Source organism: Equus quagga, chromosome 16 (assembly GCF_021613505.1).
Source record: "Equus quagga isolate Etosha38 chromosome 16, UCLA_HA_Equagga_1.0, whole genome shotgun sequence".
NCBI classification, from domain to species: domain Eukaryota; kingdom Metazoa; phylum Chordata; class Mammalia; order Perissodactyla; family Equidae; genus Equus; species Equus quagga.
In genome coordinates, this window is record NC_060282.1 from 66,207,326 (window position 1) to 66,233,779 (window position 26,454).

A 26,454-nucleotide genomic window follows, 5' to 3' on the forward strand; every position below is an offset into this window, starting at 1 on the left:
GAATAGGTAAGTTCAGGAGATACAGATTTTCTTATTGTTAAAAACAGCTGGACATCAATACCCTTTTCCCCATGGGCATTTCACATTAATAGTTGAGTGGGTTTAGTAAGTAATTTTTTAAAATTTAGTACTAATAGTCTTGTATTTCATTTGCCAACACAAACTGAAAAATTTGACTTTGAGTTTCTTTTGGGAGGGTGTCATGCAACAAATGCAAATTGTATTCCATCAGAAAAAATAATGTAAATAGGGCCTTGGAGGCATCGTGGTAAGTTTGCGCCCTCTGCTTTGGAGGCCCAGGGTTCATTGGTTCATATCCTGGGCGCTGACCTACACACTGCTCCTCAAGCCATGTTGTGGCTGCATCCCACATACAAAATAGAGGAAGACTGTCACAGATGTTAGCTCAGCGACAATCTTCCTCAAGCAAAAAGAGGAAGATTGGCAACAGTTGTTAGCTCAGGGCCAATCTTCCTCACCAAAAAAAAATACTACTACTAATAATAATGTAAACAAGTAAAGCCTTATTTTTTTCCCTTGGGTTTTATGAAACAATTTAATGATTGCAAGATAAGTCACAATATTAATTAAGAAAAATTACTTTAATGTTTCTGACTTTTTTTGGTGTATAATATTTTTCTAAAAAGTGTATTTGCTAAAATGTATGTGCTCATTAATCAAGCTCGAATTCACGTTTTTCACATGGTGTGGGTTTAGCGAAGGGATGAAGTAACAGCAAATGGAAATGCTTAATAAGTTGGTTTTATTCGCGTATGACATTTTTCACACTGTCTTTGTGTTCTCCGGGATCACAGACAGTGAGACACAGCTCCGAAGAGACATGGTTTTCTGCCAAAGCCTGGTGGCCACAGTTTGTGCCTTCTCTGAGCAGCTCATGGCAGCCTTAAACCAGATGTTTGACAACAGCAAGGAGAATGAGATGGAAACGTGGGAAGCCAGCAGACGGTGGCTGGACCAGATAGCCAGCGCAGGCGTTCTTTTTCACTTTCAGTCTCTTCTGTCTCCAAACTTGGTAAGGCGTCTCCATGCCCCACGCTGTCCGTGTCAGCTGTAACGTACATTGTGACATAGTCCCAAATAAGAAGTGATTATTCACCGTTGTATCAGTGGTCATGCAGCTTCTGTAAAAGAATATATTTTTCCACGGGCAAATATCTTTTTAATAAGTATGTAGAAGGTATTTCTTCTTTCCTGATTTTTATTTATTCTCAGTGGCTGCTAAAAGCGGAGAAAGCCTCCATGTGTTATTAATTCTTGCCTCTCTACACACTGGCTGGGAAGGGTCCTCAGAGGAAAGGGTCTTTCTGCTGCCATTCCTTATTTCCAGTCCAGAAGCAGCAGCCTGCCATGAAACGCAGACTCCCCCTGAGGCTGACATTCTGGAGCATGCTAGAGAGACCAGCTCTGACAACTTGCGTGCCATACAGTCTGACAACCTGTTTAAAATTTACGTGCATTAAATGATTTTATTTCCTTCCTTTGTATGTATCTTTGTCCTGTTCATTCTAAGAACACTGCTTTCATTCCTGTAGTGTATTCCATGTTTTTATGCATCAGGTTTTCACAGTGATTATGAAGAAAGCATCTTGAAATAGTTGATAAATAAAACTGTGGTGGACTTAGCGTTTTTTCACATGTACTTTGTGTGGTTCTGATAGCTGTCATGATGTTTAAAGGCGAATATGTTCACTTTTATCTATAAACTTAAGGTGCTCGTTAAATAGAATTGTGATTTTAAATACAAGATGCTAGTTCATCTGTTAAAATACACATGGAAAACGTAGTTCCCAGGGCCAGCTCGGTGGCACAGTGGTTAAGTGCACATGTTCTGCTTTGGTGGCCCGGGTTCGCTGGTTGAGATCCTGGGTGCAGACATGGCACCACTTGGCAAGCCATGCTGTGGTAGGTGACACACATATAAAGTGGAGGAAGATGGGCATGGATGTTAACTCAGGGCCAGTCTTCCTCAGCAAAAAAAAAAAAAAAGAGAAGGATTGGCAGCAGATATTAGCTCAGGGCTAATCTTCCTCAAAAAAAAAGGAAAAAAGAAAATGTAGCTTCCAATTAACATGGTGGAGCTTTTAAACAAATGTTTATGACATTATACATCAAAATGATGTTTTTCTTCAATGATATTGAGGATAGGGAGGTAATTGCTGTACTGCACAGTCATAGAAGGTTCTGGAATGATAAGGTAAGGAAGTCCACCTCAGTATACTTTGGAGAAACAGATTCTTTTGAAAAGACCTGTGAACTCCATGTGGGGATCAATTTCTTATCTGATTGCTAATGCAACCAGATAAGAAAGATTTAATTAATGCAAAATTTAAAATAAGGTACTTTTGGAAAAGTATTTAAAAACAAAATAAATATTAATCAATCATTGCCTATCAGTTAGAAATTACGTAAGATAGGAGCCTACTTCCTAACATATGGTGGGCATTAAACGTTTGTTGAATGGATGAGGCTATATTTCTATTCTATTCTTACTTTAAAACTTCCATTGTCTAATCAAGTGCTGGCACTTTTCCTTTAAACTTAATTTTATTTGCTATCCAAGGAGTGGCAGAAGATATTTGTAATTCCTATATCTGGTAGGTGAGTTATATCCAGACTGCGTAGAGAAGTCTTAAAACTAAACAATAAAAAGACGATTAAAAAGCAGACAAAGCATTTGAATTGATATTTCTCCAAAGAAGACATAAAATGGCCAAAAAGCACGTTAAAAGATGATCAACGTCATTAGCCATTGGGGAAATGCAACTCAAAACTACAGTGAGCTCCTCTGTTCGATGTGATGTGGAAGGCTGTAATCCAAAAGACAGACAATCACAGGCGTTGAGAAAGATGTGGAGAAATTGTAAGCCTCGTACCTTGCTGGTAGGAATGTATAATAGTGTAGCCATTTTGGAAAACAGTTTCCCATTTCCTCAAAATGTCATAGATAGGATTTCCATATCGCCCAGAAATTCTACTCCTAGGTAATACCCAAGAGAAATGGAAACTTATATTCACACAAAAACTTGTACACAAATGTCGCAACCTAGCAAGATTATTCATAATAGCTAAAAAGTGGAAACAAACCCAATGTCTGCGAACTAAGTGGGTAAGCACGTGTTATATCCATACAATAGAATATTATTCAGCAATAAACAGGAATGAAGTACTGATATATACTACAACATGGATGAACCTTGAAAACATTAGGCTAAGTAAAATAAGCCAGTTACAAAAGACCACATATTATTTGATTCCATTATTATGTAATGTGAGAAACAAACAAATTTTAGAGACTAAAACTAGGCTAGTGGTTGCCGGGGGCTAAGGGTTAGCGGAAGGAATATGGAGAGTGAATGCTAATGAGGACTGAGTTTCTTTTTTGGGATGGTGAAAATATTCTAAAATTAGATGATGATAATAGTTAACACGACTCTGTGAATATACTAAAAACCCCTGAGCTGTACACTTTAAATGGATGAGTTTTATATCTCAAGAAATGTGGTTTTTTTTAATTGGTCTTGTGAAACACTTGTTTGTTTAAAGAATTTATTAAAAAAATTCAAAGATTGCTAAAAAAAGGTCAAAGAAACCCGTAGTCTTTCTGCCCCTGTAACAAGCACATAAAAGGCCCCTTGGGATGTGAAGAGCTCTCTGGGAGCTGCAGGCACTGGCAGTCTGTGTGCCCTGAGCTCTGAGCACAGCCGGTGGTCAGCTGGGTCTCGCTTTAGCCACATCTGCTGGAGCGTTGTGGCTTGCACAGCAGTGATCAGAGGCCAGCCTGTTTGGGACCTTCCTTCCTGTGTGTATTCCTCTCAATTGGAAAAATGCTGATTCTTCAGTCCTGTCCTTCCAACTCCAGATTCATGGCATTTTTCTGCTGTTTCAAAGGGCTTTAAAAAAAAAAACAGTTTCATAAACATGTATCCAGCACTTACTGTGTACCATCCACTATATTAACTACCAAACCAAGGTGCAAAGGTGACGATTCTCTTAACCTCTTGAACTCCATGCCATGCGTCTGTGGGGTCTGGGGCTGTCTTAGTGATTCTTTTTCACACACTGGAAATTCTTTACCATCTCCTTCACCCTCTACTAATGCTGCCCCAAAAAATATAGTTATAAGCTTACAGGAACTTTTTAAAATGTGTGTAAATGACATTAAAATTAGTGTATAAAAGAATCATTGACATTCTTAAGGAAACAAATATTTCCTTTGAAAGATAAGCTGTGTGTGATAAGGCTAATTAATCTTTCACGAGGAAATTTAGTAAAAGACTCCAGATAGTGCACTAAACTGCTAACAGAAAGGCCAGAATCCAGTACTAGGAAGATGGTGTCACTGAGACATGCGCTGAACTTGTTAATCACGTCTGGGCCTTGCCTGCCCCAGCGGTAAAATAATATGCTGTGAGAATGAAGCAAATGGTTAAAACAAATCGAGTGTCATAGTCACAAGATTCTAGATTAAGGCCCCACGAGGGCAAATGAGATGAAAATGATTTTTGTCCCCAAGCACTTTGAAAGAAAGATCATTACATACATGCAAATTGCTTTTATCACAGTTTTAATAAATTGCAAATTGAATAATGCATGCATTATCTTGTAAAATAGGATGACCATTATCATCTGTGGCTTTTTAATAAAACAATATTTTTGCCTTTCGGCTGTTATATTTATAAGATTATAGAAGTTTAGAGGCAAATAGCATGCTTTTGTGTACACATTTTATTTGTAAATAATAAATGAAATCAATATGATTGGAATCTTGCTACAAAATGGACTGAAAAGTTTCATAGAAACCTTTAGATAATAGAGAAAAGGAAAACTATAAAACTATAAAAAACCCCTAACTTTGAGGGATTTGTTAATTTCATATCAGGCAGTAAATTCTTAAATAAGTGTTGATACTTTGGTGTGTATGTAAATGAAACACAAGTGAAGCCAGTTTTAGTCTGGAGTTGTTTATGTTGTATGATGTTACGTCATGTTCTATATAATCCTATCATATCATGTATTGTTTTTCTTTCTTTCTAGACGGATGAACAAGCCATGCTAGAAGATACACTGGTTGCACTATTTGATTTGGAAAAGGTTTCTTTTTACTTTAAACCATCAGAAGAGGAACCACTGGTTGCAAGTAAGGAGGTGTTTGATAGAATTTGTTTGGCATCAAACAACATATAGTTTAACCTTGTTATTAATTTATTTGATATGCAATTTAAATTGTTTTATATAAAATATTTAGGGTAAAATAATTAATAATGGACAACTGTGGGGGCCCTCCTGGTGGCGCAGCAGTAAGTTCACACGTTCCGCTTTGGCGGCCCGGGGTTCGCCAGTTTGGATCCCTGGTGCAGACATGGCACCACTTGGCATGCCATGCTGTGGTAGGCATCCCACATGTAAAGTAGAGGAAGATGGGCACGGATGTTAGCTCAGGGCCAGTCTTCCTCAGCAAAAAAAAGAGGAGGATTGGCAGCAGATGTTAGCTCAGGGCTAATCTTCCTCAAAAATAAATAATAACCAACTGTGAAAGTGATAGAAAATATTTAATTAAATCTACAGATAGTTCTAAACTTTTATTTTTACCGATTAATTTGGCCTCCAAAACGTTTTTTGAGTGTGTGCATCAAACTTTGTGCTAGTGCAGATTTTCTTTTTTGTTGTTATTGTGGTAAAGTATACATACCATAAAATTTACCATTTAACCAGTTTTCAGTGTACAATTCAGTGGCAGTAAGTACATTCCCAGTGTTGTACAACTATTTCCACCATCCACCTCCAGAACTTTTTCATCCTCCCAGACAGAAAGTCTGTACTCATTAAGCAATAACCCCCATCCCCTGCTCCTCCGGCCCCTGGTACCCTGTATTCTACTTTCTGTCTCTGAATATACCAGCTACCTTGCACATGTAGGATCATAAAATATTTATCCTTTCTGCTGCTTTTCTCATGTCAAGATTTTTTTTAATAAAAGTACTAGTATTTCTGGCTGTGTGGATAAACTCTGTGGCCTCCAAAACTTTTACTCAAGTACATAACAATTATATAGCAAAAGTGACTGAACTGAGTTTCCACTCCTCATCTTCAGTTGATCCTGTAGAGAACGTGTTAATAGGCAATGAAAACAAGTATTTAGGGCCAAGAAGAAACAGAGGAGACCTGAGTTATGCTAATATTGTATAAAATTTAGATCTAAACCAATTAATTATAGTTGTTTGATCTGACAATAATAGATAAAATTTATAATTTAATTCTAAAGGTGTAGATATATATTCTAAAAATGAAAGTTGAAAATCATTTCATCTCAGTGTCAAAAATTTTAATGCATACAAATGTAATCATATTAACTATCTTGATTCATTTATTCATCCTGTACAATTTCCAAGATGGCAAAACCTTTTCCCATCTTGCTCACTGCTGTATTTCCAGCACCCAAGAGAGTGCATAGAACAAAAAAGGCAATATTTTCTTTCAAGGAAATGAATGCAAAGATATCAATTAAGTGTATACAGTGTAGAAGGCTAAATGGTTTTATGGTTACAAAAGTAGAAGGAAAAACAAAGTTGGTGTGAAGAATGAGGGAGAGAATTTCAACAGAACGTAGTTGTATCTAACGTTGCAAAGAAGTTCGTTTATGAATTAATTGAAGGATTGAAAAGCATCCCTTTGATTTAGCAATTTGCCATCATTAAACCTAAGAAAGGCAATATTTTAGAAGTATGTATTCAGAGACATAGCAATACCTAGGGTTTAACCTCTGTATCTTTTAGTTTCTGCAAGTTATCGTTATTTATCTACCATTTCAACATTGTCATAAGTAGCAGTCCAAGAAATCTTTAGCAGTTTGTTATTTTTTCTGCCATTGAGGGTTCTATGTATTATGATAGAAGATGTAAGCGTCTTCAGAGCTGGAAAAGCTTCTTATTTTCACATTTCCAATGTCTAGCATAATAAATAGGGACTCGATAAATATTCATTTAACCCATGATCTGATATAAGAGTGACAATTGTTCATTCATTCATCGAAAATTTCTTAAATGCCTACCTATGGTCAGGCACCCTTCTAGGTATCAGATAGGGTAGAGGACTAAACAGACAGATATCTCGCATAGAGTTGATATTCCAGCGGGGAGAGATAAATAATAAGCAAGATAATGAGTTAATTTGATAATAAATTAGAAGATAATAATATGAATGTATGAAAGGACATAGAAGAGAATAAAGGATGAAAATGAAAATTCAGGGGATAGGTTGCAAATGTTTAACAGGCTGGGGAGGGAAGGAAGACGTATGAGGAGGAGAACAAAGAGCTGAAGGGGTTAAAGGAGTGAGTCCTACAGATGCTTGGGAGAGGGGAGTTCCAGACTCGTTGGAACAGTGAGAGCAAAGATTCTGAGGTGGGAGCGAGTGTACATGCTCTCAGGAGAGCAGAGGTCCTGTGTGGCTGGAGGGCAATGAGTGAGGCGAAAAGACAGGAGATGAGAACAACAGGAGATGAGAACAAAGAAGAGGTCAGATGGTTGCAAGAATGTTGCCTTTCGAAGTAAGCCATTGAGCAAAGGAAGGGCCTGGTCTGGCTTGCTTATTAGAGGCTCCCTCTGACTGCAGGGTTGAATAGGCCGTTACCCAGGGCAAGGGCAGAAGCCCAGAGACCAGTTAGGAAGCTACAGCAGTGACCCATGTGAAAGATGATGGGGACCTGACCCTGAGGGGACTGTGGAGATAGTAAAAGTGGCTGATTCTGTATGTATTATATTATGAAGAGAGAGAGAACAGAATTTTATTAAAGTTTCATCTCCACCGGTAAATGAGAGAGAACGAGAAGGTGAATTACAATGTTAGAGATTCAGGTTATGTTCAAGGAAGAATTCGTCTGGTAAAGGGGATTATTTGATAAGGATAATATTATTTGAACAAAATGTGTGGTCTTCTCTGGGCATGTAGAAAATAGAATATATTTTCATTTACTTGAATAATGTAGGCATAATTTTTTTTTCCTGGTGAGGCCCTGAACTAACGTCTGTTACCAATATTCCTCTTTTTCCTTGAGGAAGAATGTTGCTGAGCTATCGTCTGTGCCAATCTTCCTCTATTTTATGTGAGATGCCACCACAGTGTGGCTTGACCAGCCATGCCCAGGATCCTAACCCATGAACCCCAAGCCACCGAAGCAGAGTGCTTGAACTTAACAACTACAGCACCAGCCCAGCCCCAATATAGGTGTCATTTTGCTGAAGGCAGAGAAACTCTACTTTCAAAATATAACCTAATGGTTTTTCTTTTAAATTTTGCCTGAGGAACTATAAGGTCACAGGAGTACTGTTTTCCGTGGTTCAAACATGACACTATTGGTGAAAGGTCCGTTGAGCATGCCAGAGAGGAACCAATGTCATAAGCTTGATAAAATATTTACTTATTGCATATGCACTATGATGGATTAACTTTGGCATATTGAAAAATATGCCAAATATTAAAGATAATTAAGACCATGTAAGTAATATTAGTATGTAAATATAGGTGTACCTGTGAGAAACACAAAAACTGGGATATATATTTGGCAATACGTTTTTATCTATGTCCCCGAAGCATAACCTCAACTTCGGAAAATAGTTCCCTAGTGAAAGGTCAGTTCCAACGCTGCACTGCTAGATGTTGCAAGCAAGTTAAAAACAGGGACGATAGGAATGTAGTTATGTTAAGTGGATTCAGGACGGAAGAGAAGTATTCAGTACCCAAGGGTCATCACATCTTATTTAAGTGGCGTAAGAAAACTGGAGCTTTATGATTAATTTCATGTAATTTCATCTTTCTGTAAGTGTAGGAGCAGAGGAGTCAGATTGACTAATTAATTTGCATCCCTGTAATGAAGAGTAGTTGGCTGCATGTCTATGAGGGAAGGACTGAGTACAGAGGAGAGGAAGCACGAAGATATCAGGAGAACTTTGGTCTCGGAGTCAAGACACCTGAGTTCAAATCCTGGCTCCATTCTCATCTGCAGATGGAATAGTAGCTTTCCCTGACACGGGGGTCTGAGGTGCCCATGAGATCATGTGTTTGAAAGTCTCTAGCATTATATTAGGCTTGTGGTAGTATTCAGTAAATATTTGAGTTCGTCCTCCTCACTTTATCCTTTGCAGTCTTTTAAAAAAGCTATATTTAGTATTATTCATGGTCTTAATTTTTGCATTAAAGAATAATGAGATTCTGAAGAAATATGGCATGCCAAGCAAGTGGAACTCATGTCTGGATTGAATACATTTCGTTTTCTTTGAAAAAATAATTATTAAGTTTATGTAACACGCTAAGTGCTGAGCTAAGTTCTAAGGATATAATGGTGACTAAATAAAATAAAGTCCCTATTGACCTGGAGCTTAGATTCTAGGGAGAGATCCAAAGGAATAAATGGGCAATTTGACCCGCTTCAGTATAGGGAAAGCACAAGATACGTCTTACGTTATGTAATTTGTGAAGGAGGATTGAATGAGCTAAATGATTCGGTTGTATATAATTAAATTTATCTTGTGGAAACTATTCATGTTTTTGGAGAATATGACGACAGCAGATCTTCCCGTTTTCAATGGCAATACAGGTAATTTTACAGTAATTGTAAAATGAATGAGTGAATATTTTTGAGCCTCCCCTCTTTCCCTTTGGGCCAGGCATTGTGCCTGGAACTGTGGATGCCATGGTGAATGAGACAGACATGTCCCTGTCTTTGTGGAGCTCACAGCCTAGTTGGGGGACAACAAATAAGGAATCACCTACAAAGATAATTAGGGCCATGCTAAGTCCTATGCGGGAAATAAACAAGCAATGCATAAAGAATAAGAGTGAGGTGGCCCTTTAAGGGGTCACTGGGGAAGGACTCTCAGCAGGAGTAGCTATTAAGCTGAAGTCTGAAGGACAAGAAAGATTCAACCCTGCAGAGGGTCAAGAAAGAGCCGTTGAGGCAAAAGGAACTTGCTTTATTAGTCATAGACTTATTTTCAAACCTAGTGGTCCCTTCAGTGATGGGGGTCCGTGTGTAGAGGGATGGGAGGCCACTGTTGAAGCTCCTCTCTAGGATCAACACCTCTATAGGCTGGAACCAGAGACCTTTTCTTCATGCAATAAAGTCCTTGACGATTTTAACCATTACATACACCTAACCATCAAGTTTGTTTTTCATAGTAGATCAATTTCTGCAAATAAACGGCAGCAGTTTTGAACTCCGCGTTATTATGCACTTTCATAGGTGCGCCAGATACTTGAAAGAAACAGTTTCACTCTTTCACGTAGACTCTTAGTTTTAATTTATTTTTAAATTTAATATACTTGATAATTTCAGTCATTTTCAGTTCTTAATTCCTGGTATAGCATCTTTATTTGTTCTTTGCTAGTCCTATAATATGGAACTCCAACTGCTTTATTATTTTCCTTTCAATGACATTATCCATTTGATAACACAGAGATTGTCTATATTGTTACCAAAGAGAAAAGGGCAGAATTTAACAAAAATTAAAATATATGAAAGACACTATATGAAAGGGGGAACTGGAAGATACAAATATTTAGTATATATAAATCTGTATTTTCTTTAGTGTCCATGAAGTTTTTTCTTTATTTTAGAACCAGAAAAAAAAGGATTTTCCCAATCATTAATTGCCATTAATTTTCAACTAGGAAATTTATCTATTCTCTTTCCTAACCTGAAATCCTTCATGTCTCCCTTAAAAAAAATTAGGAAAAAAAATAAAATAAGCATTATTATATGGCATGAAAGAGACGCATAGATGTTAATACAATGATTCCCTTATTGATATGCAAAATTAGATACTTTTAATAAGAAACCTAGAATCTGTGATCATTATTGGTATTTAACCTTGAACTCTACTTTTATACACAGTTTTATTTCAAGAAGCAGGTTAGAAATAATAAATATTGAGTCAAGAACATATATTAAATGCCTACTATATTTTGGTCTTAATTTGTAACTGGTTAATGTGACTATTCTAGCTTTTTAGGAAGACTTTACGTTCTTTCTTAATGAAGTGGAAATTATTTGTCATGGCTAAGTATCATAAAATGAAGAGGATTTATGATAGCACTGTGCAATACTCCTGTAGCATCTTAGCTTTTCGAGTTGATGTTTTTGGAGGTTTTGGGGTTTTTTTTTTAGTAATTAAATTTAGGATCTTTAAAAATAGCTAAAAGAATTTTGACAGATAGCTTCTAATGACTGTTGGCATCAACAGAGGTAATACCTTTTTGATCTGGTGCTCAGTGAATGGAGCTTGCAAAACCCATGCTAATTTTGATAATGGTTGCTGTGTACTCAATTTCTTGCGTACTACTTAAGAAGTGTACCCCAAGGACTCATTTTGACTAAAATATGAATGAGGCAGATGCCCTGGGAGATTTTGATTCCAAACCACGTGTAGCTAAACTTCTCATTTAGTTAAGTGAGACATCTGGTGTGTCAAAGTGTAACAAAGTTTCCTATTATGGAATTTTATATACAGTACAGTAATAAATCTGTTGCTTTAGCTAATGAGGATCTGACTTAACACTCTTTCACTGAACAGCATGGTAAGTATCCTTAACCTGAACTTGATATACGTGGGTACTTTTAATATTTTAGTTCCTAGTAATTTTCAGGATTCTTTTGAAACGTTAACAAATATACTGTATAACATATCCTGATTTTAGGAAGTAATATAACATTAACTATCATTTTAGACGTTCCTCTTACATACCAAGCGGAAGGAAGCCGGCAAGCTCTGAAAGTTTACTTCTCCATCGATAGCTATCATTTTGAACAACTGCCTCAAAGGTTGAAAAACGGAGGAGGGTTTAAAATTCATCCTGTTCTTTTTGCGCAAGGTAAACTGCTTTCCTTTTTATGCTTTATGTACTTAGATTATTTTATCTTTATCAATTTTTTAAACATAAACTCAAGTGTAACCACCATGCCTTTCTTTTTTTCATTAATTCAAAAATTCCTTCCTAAATTCCTAAAAGTACCTAGGTAACATATTTACTTCTGGCAATGTTTATTAAGGAAAGGATCATATATGTTTTAAATATTTGTCAAATAGGGTTGCAGCATTATCTATAATGGAGAAATGAGACATGATTTAAATAAATAAAGACAAATTAATTTGACTGAAACAAATTATGGTAGAGCCATTAAAACTGTATGGTTAAAAATACTTTACAAGGTAGAAAAAGTTTGTCAATATACACATGCAAATTACAAAAAATAATTTATATTATAGTCTCAATTATGTCATACATGTTTTCAATATCATTGGGTGATTAAATTGATGATGATTTTTTATTCTTCGAGTTTTTGTACATTATGTCAATTTTTACTAATAAAAATGTATTCCTTTTGTAAGTAAAAAAAGAATTTTTTTGGCAAATGAGTAGTAAGTGTCAACTGCAGTAGAAGATATTAAGATTGACATAAGTAAGAAGATTCTTGCAGTGAACTGGTTTCCAAGGAAAGGTCCTGGATCTTTTTATTTCCTGGATCACAAATGGTGCCTAGGAAAGATCAGAAGTCCAGATTATTGTGTAGTTTCTTTTAGTCTGAGACTTTTCTTTAAATTCACCCTGTGATCACAAGATTACATCAATTTCTCTGAGTGGTACCATAGAGCATTTCATTTTTTCTTCTTTTGGGTTTTCAAGAACTGGATTGCTTTTGCTGTAGAAATTTTATATTCTAATAAAAAAGGAGAGCAGTGGAAGGAATAAAATTAATCTCTGTGACCAAAGAATAAACAGGCATATGAAATCCAAATTCACTACCAAATGAAAATTCTGCTTTGTACCACATGCGTGTTATTTTTTCTGAAAGAGATTACCCCTCCTTTGACTGCCATAGTTTAAAAACAATAACTACCTCAAACAGGTACTTGGCAAGAGTACGTTTAAGCAGAGGAGAATTTCAGTGAAGAGGATGCCTTAGGAGTTATTAGAAGGTGTTTTCATTTTTCTTTGGGGGACCGTGGTAGGTTCCATGTAGGTAACACAAGATTCTGTAATGAAAAGGAATAAAAAAGAAAAGAAACTGATCAAAAATAGACCTTTGGAAGTAGTTAGGAGAATAGTTTAGCCTAAAATATGTTAAAAGCCATGATAGAAAGATAGTTTTAGAAGATAGGAAAGGATGCTGGCTTGGAATGTTAACTTTTATAAGGTTTAATCGGAGCTTACAGCTCCTAAAGCCTCTTCAGTTCTTTTCCCTTATTTCTCTTTTTAAAAATTCTGTCTTTGAAATCATTAATGAGATGACAGATGGCATTAAGCATCTTTTCTAAAAAGATTATTACATTTGTGACACATCAGCCATAAATAGCTGGATCTTCATACCCAGCAGCAAATGTGCCTAGGAAAAAGATTATTATTTTGCAAGTAACCTCTATTTTCTAATTGTGGCTAAAGCTAATTTAAAAATAATCTCTAAATGTACATTATTTCGGGGAATACAATATCACTTTTAAAATGTAATTTAAAGAAAAACTGTAGCCAACATTAGATCTTAGCATTCACACAGCAATAAAATATGAAAAAGGATTTGACTAAGCAACAGTGGAAATGCTTCTGCACTTGAGTTCACAGTTAGGTAAAGAAGACTGGAAAACAGTTTGTCTCGTTAAAAATCTGTCAGTGTTTATTTAAAGGGGTTGCTGAGGTTCCTCTGTGTTCATAAAACTACCATGAGGAATCATTAGTGGCTTTTCATCTTCATCAGATTGAGAGAAGCACAGGACATTCAGTCCTAGCTTGAGGAGAGATTACTATCTGCTGATTGAAAGTGGTGGTAAATGCAGGAGCTTCCAAATGGAGTCTAGTCCTCGGATGAAAGTTTATTTGAAGGGTTTTAGTTTCGTGTGTACATGGGTCTTTGCTAGCAAATTAAGACCATACAAATTAGATGAATTTGAAAATTTCCTGGGAAATTTATTAAAGTCAGCCCTCCTAAAGTTGTCTGTGGTACCGTATACTTAGAACAAGAGCCGCTGTGCTGCCTTCTTCCCATTCCCCTCGCCTGTGTGGATCCTTGGGCTAAGGAGGGCACGCTAGTTGGTGGGGCACCCTGCAGAGATGGGACCAGCTGTTGGATCAGGAATTCCAGGCAAGTGGGGCACACATTAGGGAACGTATATTGATGAAGGCCTGAGCTGTAGGAGAACAGGAATCTAGGCAGAGTAAATGAGCATGCAGATTTCCAAGGTAAGGAACATGGAAACAGCCAGCCAGGAAAGTCAGCACAAAGCAGAACCAAAATGCTGGAAAGTGAAGATCACACTAAAGCAAGCTTCCCTAAGTACTTCCTACAGGTCAGGAAATTAATCCTGTTGGGATCCCCAAGCCCTTGGTGAGACAAAGTGAGTAACTATAAACCAAGTGAAAATGGCCGTACAAGGAGGAGTAGGTATTCAGGGTCACTTCCTCCACTCACTGCTCACTGGTTTGTTTTCATGCTGTCTCTCAGTGGTTCTCAATACTGGCTGCACATTCATCACCTTGGGAAGGTTTTAGGAAATACCTACGCTTGGACCCACACCAAACCAATTAAGTCAGAATCTCTGGGAGGTAGATCCCAAATACTAATATATTTTAGAAGCTTTCCAGTGATTCTGATGTCCACTGGAAGTGAGAGAGCACAGGTCTATGTGGATTATGAAACACTTCGCAATTAATCCAGTTAATCTTTGCTTAATTAGATTAATCCATTTCACAAACGTTCAATGCTTCTAGTGTCTGGGGAGCCGGGGCCAAGAGATTGGCCTTTTTGCTTCTGCATTGTTAGGTCATTAGGATGAGGGCTGCCCCTAGGAAATGTGATTTGAGTGGGACAGTTTTCTTCACCAAAGGCTGAAGTTGCTCTAGAGTGCTGACAGCTGAGGAATGTCTTCTGGCAACCACAGCAGCTGGGCAATACGCCCATCATTTCTACAAGGGGATCCGAGTGGGTGCTCTCAGAGCTTCCACCGTGGGTGCATCTTGAACCCTCAGATCCATTCCTTTGCATAAGGACTCGGAGCAGCTCCTCCAGGACTCTTACGGGCCTCCCTTCCTGGGGAGGATAATTTAGAAGAGAAAGGTTGATGGGACAAGCTGTAGCCCTTGCTGCTGCAGCTGGCCTTGGGGTTGTGACAGATTCTCATTTTACCTCTTCTGCTAGTCATTATGGATTAGCCTTACCCTCAGCCTGAACATCTGCTGGTCTCGGTCACTAACATGTGACGTGACTAAGACCTTCCTCCCCAAAGGATCTGATCTCTTGGTCACTATGCCCTTCTCAGGCCAGGGTTGCTCCAGTTGTCCATTTACAATACAATTTGGGCAAGGGAATGCCAAGAGGGCCCTGAGTAGATTACCTGAGTGTCAAACATATTCCTTCCTGCTCTCATGGTGTATCAATAGCCCTGCTTCTTTATGATGATCAGGATCGATCAGCCTTGCCAAGATGGCAGTTGTTCTTCTTAGCTGTTGGTGCCTTGGCACAAGGTGCCTAAAGTGCCCAGGAGGCAACCGTAGATTACAGTTCGGTGGGACCCCTGCTTTGTCTCCTAGGGAAAGTGTTGCACCTTTGGGGACCAGGACCTTTAAACCCACAGAGCCAGAGTTTCAGGGATGAGAAGCACACATTCCCCAAGAAAGGCACCGGGCCTGATGTGTTCATTTTCCAGGGCTGCCGTACAAATTACCGCAAACTGCGTGGCTTAAAACAACAGAAGTCTGTTCTGTCCTAGTTCTGCAGGCTAGAAGTCTGAAATCAAGAGGTCCACAAGCCATGCTCCCTCGCAAGGCACTAAGGAAGAATCCTTCCTCACGTGTTCTGGCTTCTGGTGCTTGCCAGCAGTCCTTGGCATTCCTTGGCTTGTGACAGCCGAGTTACAGTCTCTGCTATGTCTTCACATGACCTTCCTTCCATGTGTGTCTGTCTCTGCCCAAATTCCCTCCCTCTTATAGGGACACTAGTCATTGGATTCGGGCCTACCCTAACCAGTATGACCTCATTTTAATTGGATTACATCTGCGGAGACCCTGTATCCAAATTAGGTCCCATTTGTATCCACAGGGATCAGGGCTTTGTATATGTTTTTGCAGGACACAATTCAACCCTCAGTGGATGCTATGCACATCCATTTCTGCTTCCACCCTTGGTCCCTGGACCCATGTATTCTATCTCTTGGGGACGTGGCACCCTATAAAGGTCTTTGCTTTTAGTTATATACTGTGTCCTGGAAGATGGCATCCCTTCTTCGGAATGTGTTGTTACGTCCCTGCTCCCTGGGTCTCTGGTGGTGGTTTTCCTTAAACTAAATAGGACATGAGACGCTGACTCGTTCTCCCTAGGCACACTCTTGAGATAGTTGGGTTTTCACCCCCTATGAAAAAAGCTGGCACCAAAAATTGTTACCCCTAACTTTTCCTCTTTAAAGGGTGTCTTTCTATCCTCAGAGAATAATGAAAATCACTCAGAAACTTGAGCATTTTCTCTTTTAAACAAAAGGGAGCGTTTTGTTATAAACATTGTCATCTTTTAGGTTACCTTCAATCGGGTATTTCTTTTCCTGTAAAACTCTTGTTTAGGTCCTTACCAGGTGAATCCTTTAGTTTTCCCCTTGGGTTTTATACAATATTTATAATCAAAACAGTAAGCGCTTTTTAAAAAGGAAGGAATAATTCCCAGAATTGAGATTTCCTAAATGTTAGGAGTCGGTCTCTGAACATGTGAACGCAGCTCTCGTTAAAAGGCGGCACAGCCTTTCCCCATGTTGGTCACAATGGGATGGAGAAAACTTGCTTTCCTCACAAAAATCGTCACTAATTCTGAGGAATTCTGACCAACTGTGACCATTTCTGGGGAGCTGTAACGAGGCATATGCTGTGCCTTATTTAACCGATAGTGTCACTGTGCTATCAGAAGAGGTGTTAGTTGATTGAAACGATTCTTAAAATTGTTCTTCACAGATTCTGTATTTTTCCTGATTAATCCTTTTCTTGGAAAAGCCTTGAAATGTACTTTGAGTGAGTGGAAATGCAGCTCATTTTCAGTCTTAGAATAATTCAATCTTTAATTTTCTCTAACATTCATTACATTTTCCTTTTTTGCTGACTGCCTAAATTTAATGGAATGTTTTGTTTCCTGGAATTCAAGAATCCTAGAAGTAAAACAAGCAAACACACAAACTCAAGTAGTATTTCAAATACTGCTTTTAATTAAATGCTGTTAAGTAAATTACATATTTATTCAACCAAATATGTCAATATTACTTTTAAGAAGTATATTATTAAATGGATGAGAATGAAGGAAACTAGATGGGAAAATGCCAAAGAGACGTCAAACTTTGAAGTTTGAACGTTTTTATATATTTAACCTACTTTTGCTGAGAATACAAATTTAATTTGGTAAAATGTCATTCCATTTTCTTTTTTTTATAACAATAAATAACCAAGCTACTCACCTAAAGTAAGGAATGTTGTTTTCCTCCTTTACCTTACAAAGTTTACTTTTTAAGTACAGAACTAATGTTTTTTGTTCATTTTCCCCACAACCCATACATGTGCCCTACAGTTTTGCTGAGACTTTTGGCAAAATTGTTAGACTCTTTTTCAGTTTGTAAAAAAATTTTACATGATTATGAATTTTGACTGTTGTTAATTTGGAAATACTGTCAAGAAATGTCATGAAAATATTGATTTGTTTTTACATTGTGACAAGCTTTTAGAGCAGGACTAGATATTCCGGCCAAAGTTGAGCCATCAAGACTTTTATAAAAATTAGATCCAAGTGTTTTCTTGTCCCACCTACCCCCACGCCGAGTCCCCTGTTACTCCTTCCGGGTGTTCCCCTTTCAGTCTTTCTGGTCTGAAATCACCCACTGAAGTGTCCTTATGTGGACCCTCCTCTTAGTTCCCCAAATTTCCTGTTTGGCTAAGCACATTTGTGCATAATCTAGATCTCCTGGAAATTGAATTAGATGATGCCTGTAGGGCATTGGGCATATTTCCTAGTACAGAAAACACATTCAATAAATGATTAGAATGGTCATGGGCTCTCTTAATACTATTATTTGATTTAATTCTTTCCCAAGAACCATAATTAGTAGGTACTCTTATTTTCCATTTCACAAATGAGGAACCTGAGGATCAGATATTAATTAACATGCCCGAGATCACACAGCTACTAAGGAGCGGAAGTTGTGGTTTTACTCCAGTGCAAGGGCTTTCATTATTTGCTTTACAACTAGTAAGAGGAATTCACAGTGAAGTGTGACTGCTGATAGACTGAATCCTGGAATATTTGCCTTTCACAGAGAGCATCCTGTTTATGGAAGTGAATGTGGCATGTATTTGAGAATCGTTTTACCAGGAAGACTTCCTTTCATTTCTTGTGTATATTCAGGACCAGAAGCTTGCTGAACCAATTGCAAATATTCTAGTTAATGCAGAAGTCGTAAGGAACAAACAAACGAACAATCCTTGACACAAGCCCACAAATTTGATTTCCTGTACTAAGCGTAGTAAGCTCACTCTCTCTCATTTTCCACAAATGCTTTTCTCAATTATAAGCCAATCATACCACTTTTGAAAATTTCAAATTTAGCAATACTCTAAAAGTTTTGTTGTTTCTTCAGTGCCCTAGAAATATGACTAGTTTAGAAAATAGAGCACAGCTATAATTAGCAATGACTTTTCCTATTTTTGCCCAAAAAAGTGGTGATGTTTCTCTCAATTTAAGGAAAGATTATTATTTAGTTTAGAAACTATTGCATTTAGCAGTTTTGAAAGAAGGTTAATTTTTTTTATCAATTTTGAAATAGTCTACTGAAAATTGAAGCTCATTAATGGTAATGCATTTCAAGGAAAATAATTTATATTTCCAAATTGCAACCATTCCATTCCTGTTGCTGGCGACCTTTCCGTAGGAAATCTTGTATTTCTAGGCTTTTTCATGTGATTCCTTTCCTTTCTGTAAGCAAAAAGTGCCACCTCATAAAGTTTAAAGGAAAAAGAAACACTTAACCAAAAATATTAGTACAGAAGGAAATCTATAAAAATCAAAAGATATTGAAAACTAATGGGAAGTTAATTACATGTTTATGCTTATCTATTTTTGACTAAATTAACTGACCGTTGGAGTAGAGGTAGTATTCTAAGTTTTCGGTTTATCTGTACTTATTATTTAGTGTAATACCAAGAAAGAGAATGTGAATATACATGGAGAGTGACTATTTCATTATTTTTTACTTTTATGTATGTTAATACACACTTGTGCCTCTTGTACATAAATATGTATATGTAATGTATGTATGTGTATATGTGTGTATATGTGCATTTGTGTGTTTATAAATATAAATAATATATATGAAGTTTGAGTTTAGCTTCACAAAGAATGTGTACAAAATGTTTTCAGAGTAGGAGACTTTAAATTAGAAATTACCTTGCCTATGTAACGAAGATAATCACCAAATGTTTGATATTTGTTATGAGAGCAGAAGAATGAGTTTCATTCATTTTTGGAGTGGTTAAAAATAGCTTCTTGCATATGTGTTCATATTTGGTGCTTCTTAATACATTTACTGATAATAAGGTTACACTAAAGGTGGAGAAATTGGGTTTCTCAAATCATGTGAAAAGTACATTTACTTGTTTATACAGCACTGGAGAGCATGGAAGGATATTATTATAGAGACAACGTTTCGGTGGAAGAATTTCAAGCCCAGATAAATGCAGCCTCATTGGAAAAGGTCAGACAATATAACCAGAAGCTCAGGTATGTAATCGTTCAAGTTTTCTTTTTTAGGAAGATCAGCCCTGAGCTAATATCTGTGCCCATCTTCCTCTATTTTGTATATGGGATGCTGCCACAGCGTGGCTTGATGAGCAGTGTGTAGGTCCCCACCCAGGATCCGAACCAGCAAACCCCAGGCCTCCAAAGCAGAACACATGAACTTAACCACTGAGCCACCGGGCTGGCCCCATTCAAATTTATTTTTAAATAAGTTTCCATGTTTTTGACAGGAACACATGAATAGAATTTTTGGCATTACTCATTGTATTAGATAATTAATAATGATATTTCTTTTGATATAAAGTCCTCTCATTTAGGGTTTAACATTTCAGGTATTCTACTGAGTGTGCTTTTTCCAAATAAAAATAATTAAGAAAAAAATGGAAATTTTCCTGCAAATATTTTAATTTCTCTAGAAGATAAAAGGAAGAGATTAAGTATTTAGTAGACCAGTTCCGGGAAAGAAAGCACTGACATGTTTTTGAGTGGCGTCCCCTGGGAGGTTCAGGGTATTAGGGGAAAGGTCCTCTATGCACCTGTAAACAGCTGCCACCTTCACACAGAGAAGAATATGTTCAACATGGAAGATGTGACACGTACTTTGTACTGGAAAAGTGTCTACTTTCAAATACATAGATTAATGTTTGTGTGTTACTGTTTTTTTCCTCTAAAAATAATGTTACTGGTACAATGATCAGTGACAGGGAAAATTAACCACAGTAACTGAAGGGGAAATGTACTATAGTTCAGAAGCTTTAATTCTCAACAAGCTATTAGCGTATATATCTCCCTTTTATAAATTACTCTGCTGACAGCTCACCTTTTAGAATTACTAATATTTTTGTTCTACCTTAAGCCTTAAGAACTCAAAAATACTTCAGTGACTTTTTTGGGTTTGTCCACAATAAGGATAAAAATTGTGGAAAAATTCATTCCTGAAACTCCTGACACGGGAGGCATTGGTTCTTGTGGTTCTGACCAATGAGTAGGCTTCTGCGACTCCGAATGCTTTGTCTCCCTACTCCTGCTTCACACGAACCTGTCCCTTTTGCTAGGTTCTTTACTTCATTCCATCATTTTATCTTCTGAAGCGCTCAGCCTCAAAGCCCCCAGCATCTTTGCAATTACTCGTTTTCTCTTCCTCCTAAAATGTAGTTGGAGATCCTGAAGATTCTCACTAAAATTGTCGCTTAGACTGCCCTGATTTTATTACCTTGTCTGCATCCTGTTTTCCCAAGAGCATATAATGTACTGACTCCTTTCACAGGGAGGAAAAAAAAGTTAATCTTGAATTCTTAAATAGTATGTCTACTGACTAAGAAACACTGGCTTAAGCTTAAATCCAGTCTTGTGAAAATTTTTCAGCTGAGCATTGTCAGCACAAAAGAGAAATGATGGTGTCAGCACATCTTAACTGATGAAGTGTGTTCCTAGGTTATCTTTGAAATAAAGCTATGAAATGAAAGCATTTGTATAGAACATGTGGCCCTGAGAATACCTTCTAGAGTCCGGTTTGAGAAAACAGATCTAGACCATTGCTGTAGCGTTCTAACTCATCTCCTTGTCTCTGAGAGCCATTTTGTTTTAATCTACTCAAGATTTTGCTTCCAGATAATAATTTTAAAGCATAGTCTACCATGTCATCTCCTGCTCAAAGAACTTTGGTGATTTCTTATTGCCCCAAAGGAGTCACAAGCTCCTGGGCATTGTAGTCAAGATCTTCCATGACTTGACCCAAGATTTCTTCTCTCTCCCCATGTGCCAGCCATGCTGTACTCTCCTCATTTCTAATCATGTCCTGTCGTTTCCTCCTTCCGTCACTCTTCACCCTTCGCTTAACATCTGCTTCCTTTTTTTTCCAACTGTCTGTAAAACTGCTGTCCATATGCTTCAATGTCCAGTTCTAATGGAGTCTTGTTCATAAAATATTTTTCTTTTATTATTGGATTGGCATGACGCCTGGCCATTAATTCTTTTAGAAGTTCCCTAGAAGATTCGAATGTGCAGCCAGAATTGAAAACCAATCCCCTAGGTCAGGAGTTCTCAAGTAGGATTCCCCAGACTGGCAGCCTCAGTATCAGCTGTGAACTTGTTAGAAAAACTCCTGAGGGGGTCCAGCAATCTCTGTTGTAATAAGCCTTCTAGGTGATTCTCATGCACACTCAAATTTCAGAACCACCACCCCAGGCTAAATAAATGTCGGGTCACTCTTCCAGTCCTTCATTGTACTTTATTTATGGCTCTATTGTAGAATTCAGCTTTTCTCCCTGATGATAGTTATGTGTACAGATTCTCATCTTTATTCTGTTATGAACTCTTTGAGATGAGCGATGAGTTTATCTTGGTGTTTCCTGTTGTATTCATCAAAGTATTTTGCATAAGAAGCTCTCCATGAATGTATGTTTATTTGCATTAAATTATTTAGGTTTAACTAGCAGAAAGAAGTGGGGATGTGACATAGCATTCACACCTGTAGATCTTTTTTTAAAAAAAGAAATGTCTACTCATATAGAACAGACACGTGACAAGATGTTTAAGATTCTTTATTGAAGAACAGCGTGTGTATTAATTGCATGCTATCCTTTTCACATAAGAGAACATTTTAATGCATCTTTCCTGGAGAACGCATTTTTAAAAGTACAAACTCCTCAGTACAAATTAGGTACCCTTGTCAGTAATTACCTGCTATAAATCCTACTTGTTGAATATTAGATTTCCTTTGCAAAGGAAGACAATTGTCTTCCTCTTTGCTTCCAATAATGCCTCGTCTTCCTGCTTATTTCTGAATAAGGGCGTTAATTTCTTCTTTATTTTTTCCAGTTACTTCATAACCCCTAATACTCTAAAATTGCTCTTGGTCAGTCCGTTCTTGGTTTTCAGAGCCACATGCCAACGGTGACCATTTCTCTAAAGGGGCTCTTATTGTCCCTCTTAAAAGAAATAGCCCTCAGGTGTTGCTAGTTCCTCATAGCCTTAGAGCCTATTTAACACTTTTCACTGAAAACCATTTCATTCTGGATGTTAATTTATTTATTTACTAGTTAGACCCAGAAAAGGCCTTTTTTCCCTCTTAACCTTACAATAAACAGACATACATAAATAAACTATTATTTCATTAGAAACCATTCTTTAGATTGCAGGTTTCAGAAGCCAAACTCAAACTGGCATAAACAAAATAACATGTTGGCTTATATATATATAGGTATATCCAAGGAGTGTGGCTGCTTCAGGCACAGCTAGATCCAGGGGTATAGGTCTTCAAGATCTCCTTTCTCTCTATCTCTTGGTACTCATTTCCTCTCTGTGGGCTTGATTTTTAGGTAGAGTTATTTCATAGTTGGGTAAAGATGGTCACTACAGACCAGTGTTGCATTCAAAGAGGAAGAGAAGGTGTCCCTCCCCTGCAGACCACACCCCCCCCACCACCACCAGAGAGCTCCAGCAGAGGACCTGGGGAGAGGCTCATTAGCCAGACCCAAGTTACCTACCCATTCTTGGGTGGGCTTGGCATCACAAAAGACCAATGGACTGTCACCGAAAGTACAGGGTAAGGATGCTGGACAAGGAGAAATAATAGATTTCACTCTGGTTATAGAAATTTCTCCAGAACAGCAAAGAATAGGTGGAAAAAATTTTCAACTTAAAAGAAAAGATAATGATAACTATAATACCTGCCAATTTTTAAGAACATACTGAGTCAGTCACAATGCTAGGTGAGTTATATGGATTGTTTAATAAACCAGTGAGATTCTATTATCATTTCCACCTTAAGGGAAACTTACACAGCTTCGCCCAGATAATAAGTGGTGAAACAAGGACTTAAATCAAAGACTTTTTTCCTCTTTAAAGTCTATAGTTTTCATACTATTTTAGACCACCTCAGTGAATGGAGTGAACATTATGCACTGGGAAAAAATTCTCTGTTACTGAGTTTTGGCGTCACATATTACCAAGTGCCCCTAATTCTCTGATTCTGTACCATCATTCATTTATTCATTCATTTCATTCATTCATTCATTGTTCATGAAGTTTCTTATGAGAATGGGAAAGACAGGAAATAAACAAATAAACAACTCCATAAACAAAGTATTGCCGAGAGTGAAAAGTGCGGTGAAGAAAATCTAAATCAAGTCGCTATCCTAGGAGGTTGGACATTTAGAGTGGGTCGTTAGGGATGACTTAAGTATTAGGTGGTATTTGAACAGAAGCCTGAATCACAAGGAGATAGCCTTGCCAAAATCTGGGGGAAGATCTTTCCCAAAACAGTGAATTGATGTGTGCTGACCGTGGGAATAAGCTGCTCACCGTTGAGGAAGACAGAGGAGGCTGGGGGGTGGGATTCTAACACATTGAGAAGGATGAGACATGTTGAGGGATATGCGCAGAGGCCTGATTAGGCAGGGCTGTAGGCCACTGTAGGGGGTTAGATTTTACTGTAAGTGCAGTGCAAAAGCCATTGGAAAGGTTTTATTGAATTACTGCTGTCCATTTGTATCTCATGCATCTATTGCAAATAATATTCAAAATGATTGACATTTTCACGAGGCAGCAGTGAAGTGAGCCAAGCCAGCTGGCTGGTCTGACCATTCTTCTTCCAGCCTCTGTGGGAATAGGGACAAGGCAGTGCTCCTGGGGTGTCTGTGCCACATGCAAAACAGCTCTTGACACTGGCTGCCTGATGACACCCTGGTTTAGTTGTTACCCCCCAGTGAACAAGGTTGAGCCAGCAAAAATGTTTACCAGCTGTTTCCAACGTAGACCCTCCGGTGTCAAGTCGGGTAAAAGTTCTTGATGGATTTCCTTCTGATTCTTAAGAACTACAGCATGTCAAGTGTTTAACTCAGAAATTCTAAGCGAGAAACTCAGGAGGAAGGGCATTTTTATTTCCCGTCTTTACCATCCTTACACTATTTTATTCTCTCTTTTCTACTTCAGTCTTTCCTTTTTATTCCCTCTGGCCATGAGCCATCATACCCATTAGCCTCATTTTTTCCCTGCCCTATATAAATGTAATTCATCATTACCAAACCCTTCCATTTTAATGCATCCTGTTTATTGGCAAAAAGCACCACTGCACAGTGACTAATGAGATAAATGTAAATGTGAACAATATTCCTTGTATCCAAGCACTCCTGTCAGTTTGAGGGGGCTAGGTTATTATTTTTCAACATTATTTTCAGTATAAAGTCAACAGTAAAATAAAACAGAAAAGTCAAAAGGAAACAAGTTGTAAACTGAGATCATTTATTGTTTTGTAAGGGTGACAGCTTCACACTGAATATTTTAGGGCTGTGATCTGAGGCTTCTAAATGTAAATTCATCATCTTTACGGAAAGAAAACAAGAAAATTATTTAAAGCAAATATTCTCTTAAGATGTGCCTTTGTGGCTAAAGAATGCACATGTCCCCATCTGGACTCTTTCTTGCCGCAGAGGCTTGAACTCGTAAAACCCTGTTTCCCATTCCTTCTTTGGATAGCAAACAGTATATCCAAGTTTGAAATGGAAAATTTTGCTTCAGTTGGTGAGGAGCTGTGTGGAAACTACCTTAAGTCAATAAGAATATGGACTTAATAAAAATCTGAGAGAGAGAATGAGAGAGAGCAAGAGAGACAGAACATTAATTAGAATATAAATAATGCCTTTGTCCTTCAATTGTTTTTCTTTATAAAGCTGCAGCTTTTAGAGTTATTACGTGATGTGGTTTTTCTTTAAATTAACCAGCAACATTCCAGATGCATATCTGTCTCCTCTATGGCAGTTTTATGTTTGTTTTCCATTGCCTTTCAGCCAAATTCCATCTCTTTATACCTTAAGATGCATCCATGTTTCTGTTTCTCTAAGACTCACTGTAACCTAAATGTGTATATTCCATTTCTTTCTGTTTTAAGATTAGGACCACAGTTTTCAGAGTTGTAAATTTTGTTTTCTATGAGAAGCGATTCTTTAATAACAAGAGGAAACACCTGAATCTACAAAGATTTGAATTAGTTTATAACGCTTAAAAGTTTTCTGGACGTCTTTCCTATATATGACATATATAAAGGATCTAACATTTACAAAATATAAGTTGTACTTAAGTACCAAATTCTCACACAGTATAAAACTAAAGGAACTTGTGGATACTGACATTTATTTGACAAATCCGGCGTGCCCACCAAGTGCCAGGGACAGCGCTTCATGTTGCAGGCATCACAGTAGACAAGGTTGCTGCCTGCCAAGAAAATTTTATCTGTGGGTTATGATCAACAAAATGTTTGCTAATAATTTATAGTGATATGTGAAAAAAAATGTAAGGAAAGTGTAAAGTGCCATGCGTGCCTATAAGAAGGCATCAATCTTAATTGGAACTGGGATGGGAAGACAGTTGAAGGTTTCAGGAATGAACTATTTGAGGAAGTACCATTTGTGCAGAGATCTGAAAGAGGAGTTGGGGTTACAGTGTTTAGGGGAGAGGAGATGGGAGCTGAAGGTGTGGGGAAGGAGGTCTTAACTAGCAGAGAGAACAGTATGTGTGAAAATCCTAAAGAGAGAAGGAGAAATTATAAAATGTTACGGAAGCTGGAATTCGGGAGGAAGAGGGATGTGAAACACATGTGCAAACAGAATCCGTGTGCCCACCTTTGCCTCCTT

General features: G+C 37.7%; 1 protein-coding gene across 1 annotated transcript in view; it reads left to right on the top strand.

The window, feature by feature from the left end:
* Window positions 1–26,454, top strand: part of PREX2 (phosphatidylinositol-3,4,5-trisphosphate dependent Rac exchange factor 2) — a 278,303-nt gene that overhangs the window by 190,771 nt on the left and 61,078 nt on the right. The window contains exons 32-35 of the mRNA XM_046642000.1: window positions 816–1,033; window positions 5,056–5,158; window positions 11,743–11,886; window positions 19,690–19,804. Coding sequence (XP_046497956.1) covers window positions 816–1,033; window positions 5,056–5,158; window positions 11,743–11,886; window positions 19,690–19,804 — 580 coding nt within the window. The remainder of the gene's footprint in view (window positions 1–815; window positions 1,034–5,055; window positions 5,159–11,742; window positions 11,887–19,689; window positions 19,805–26,454) is intronic.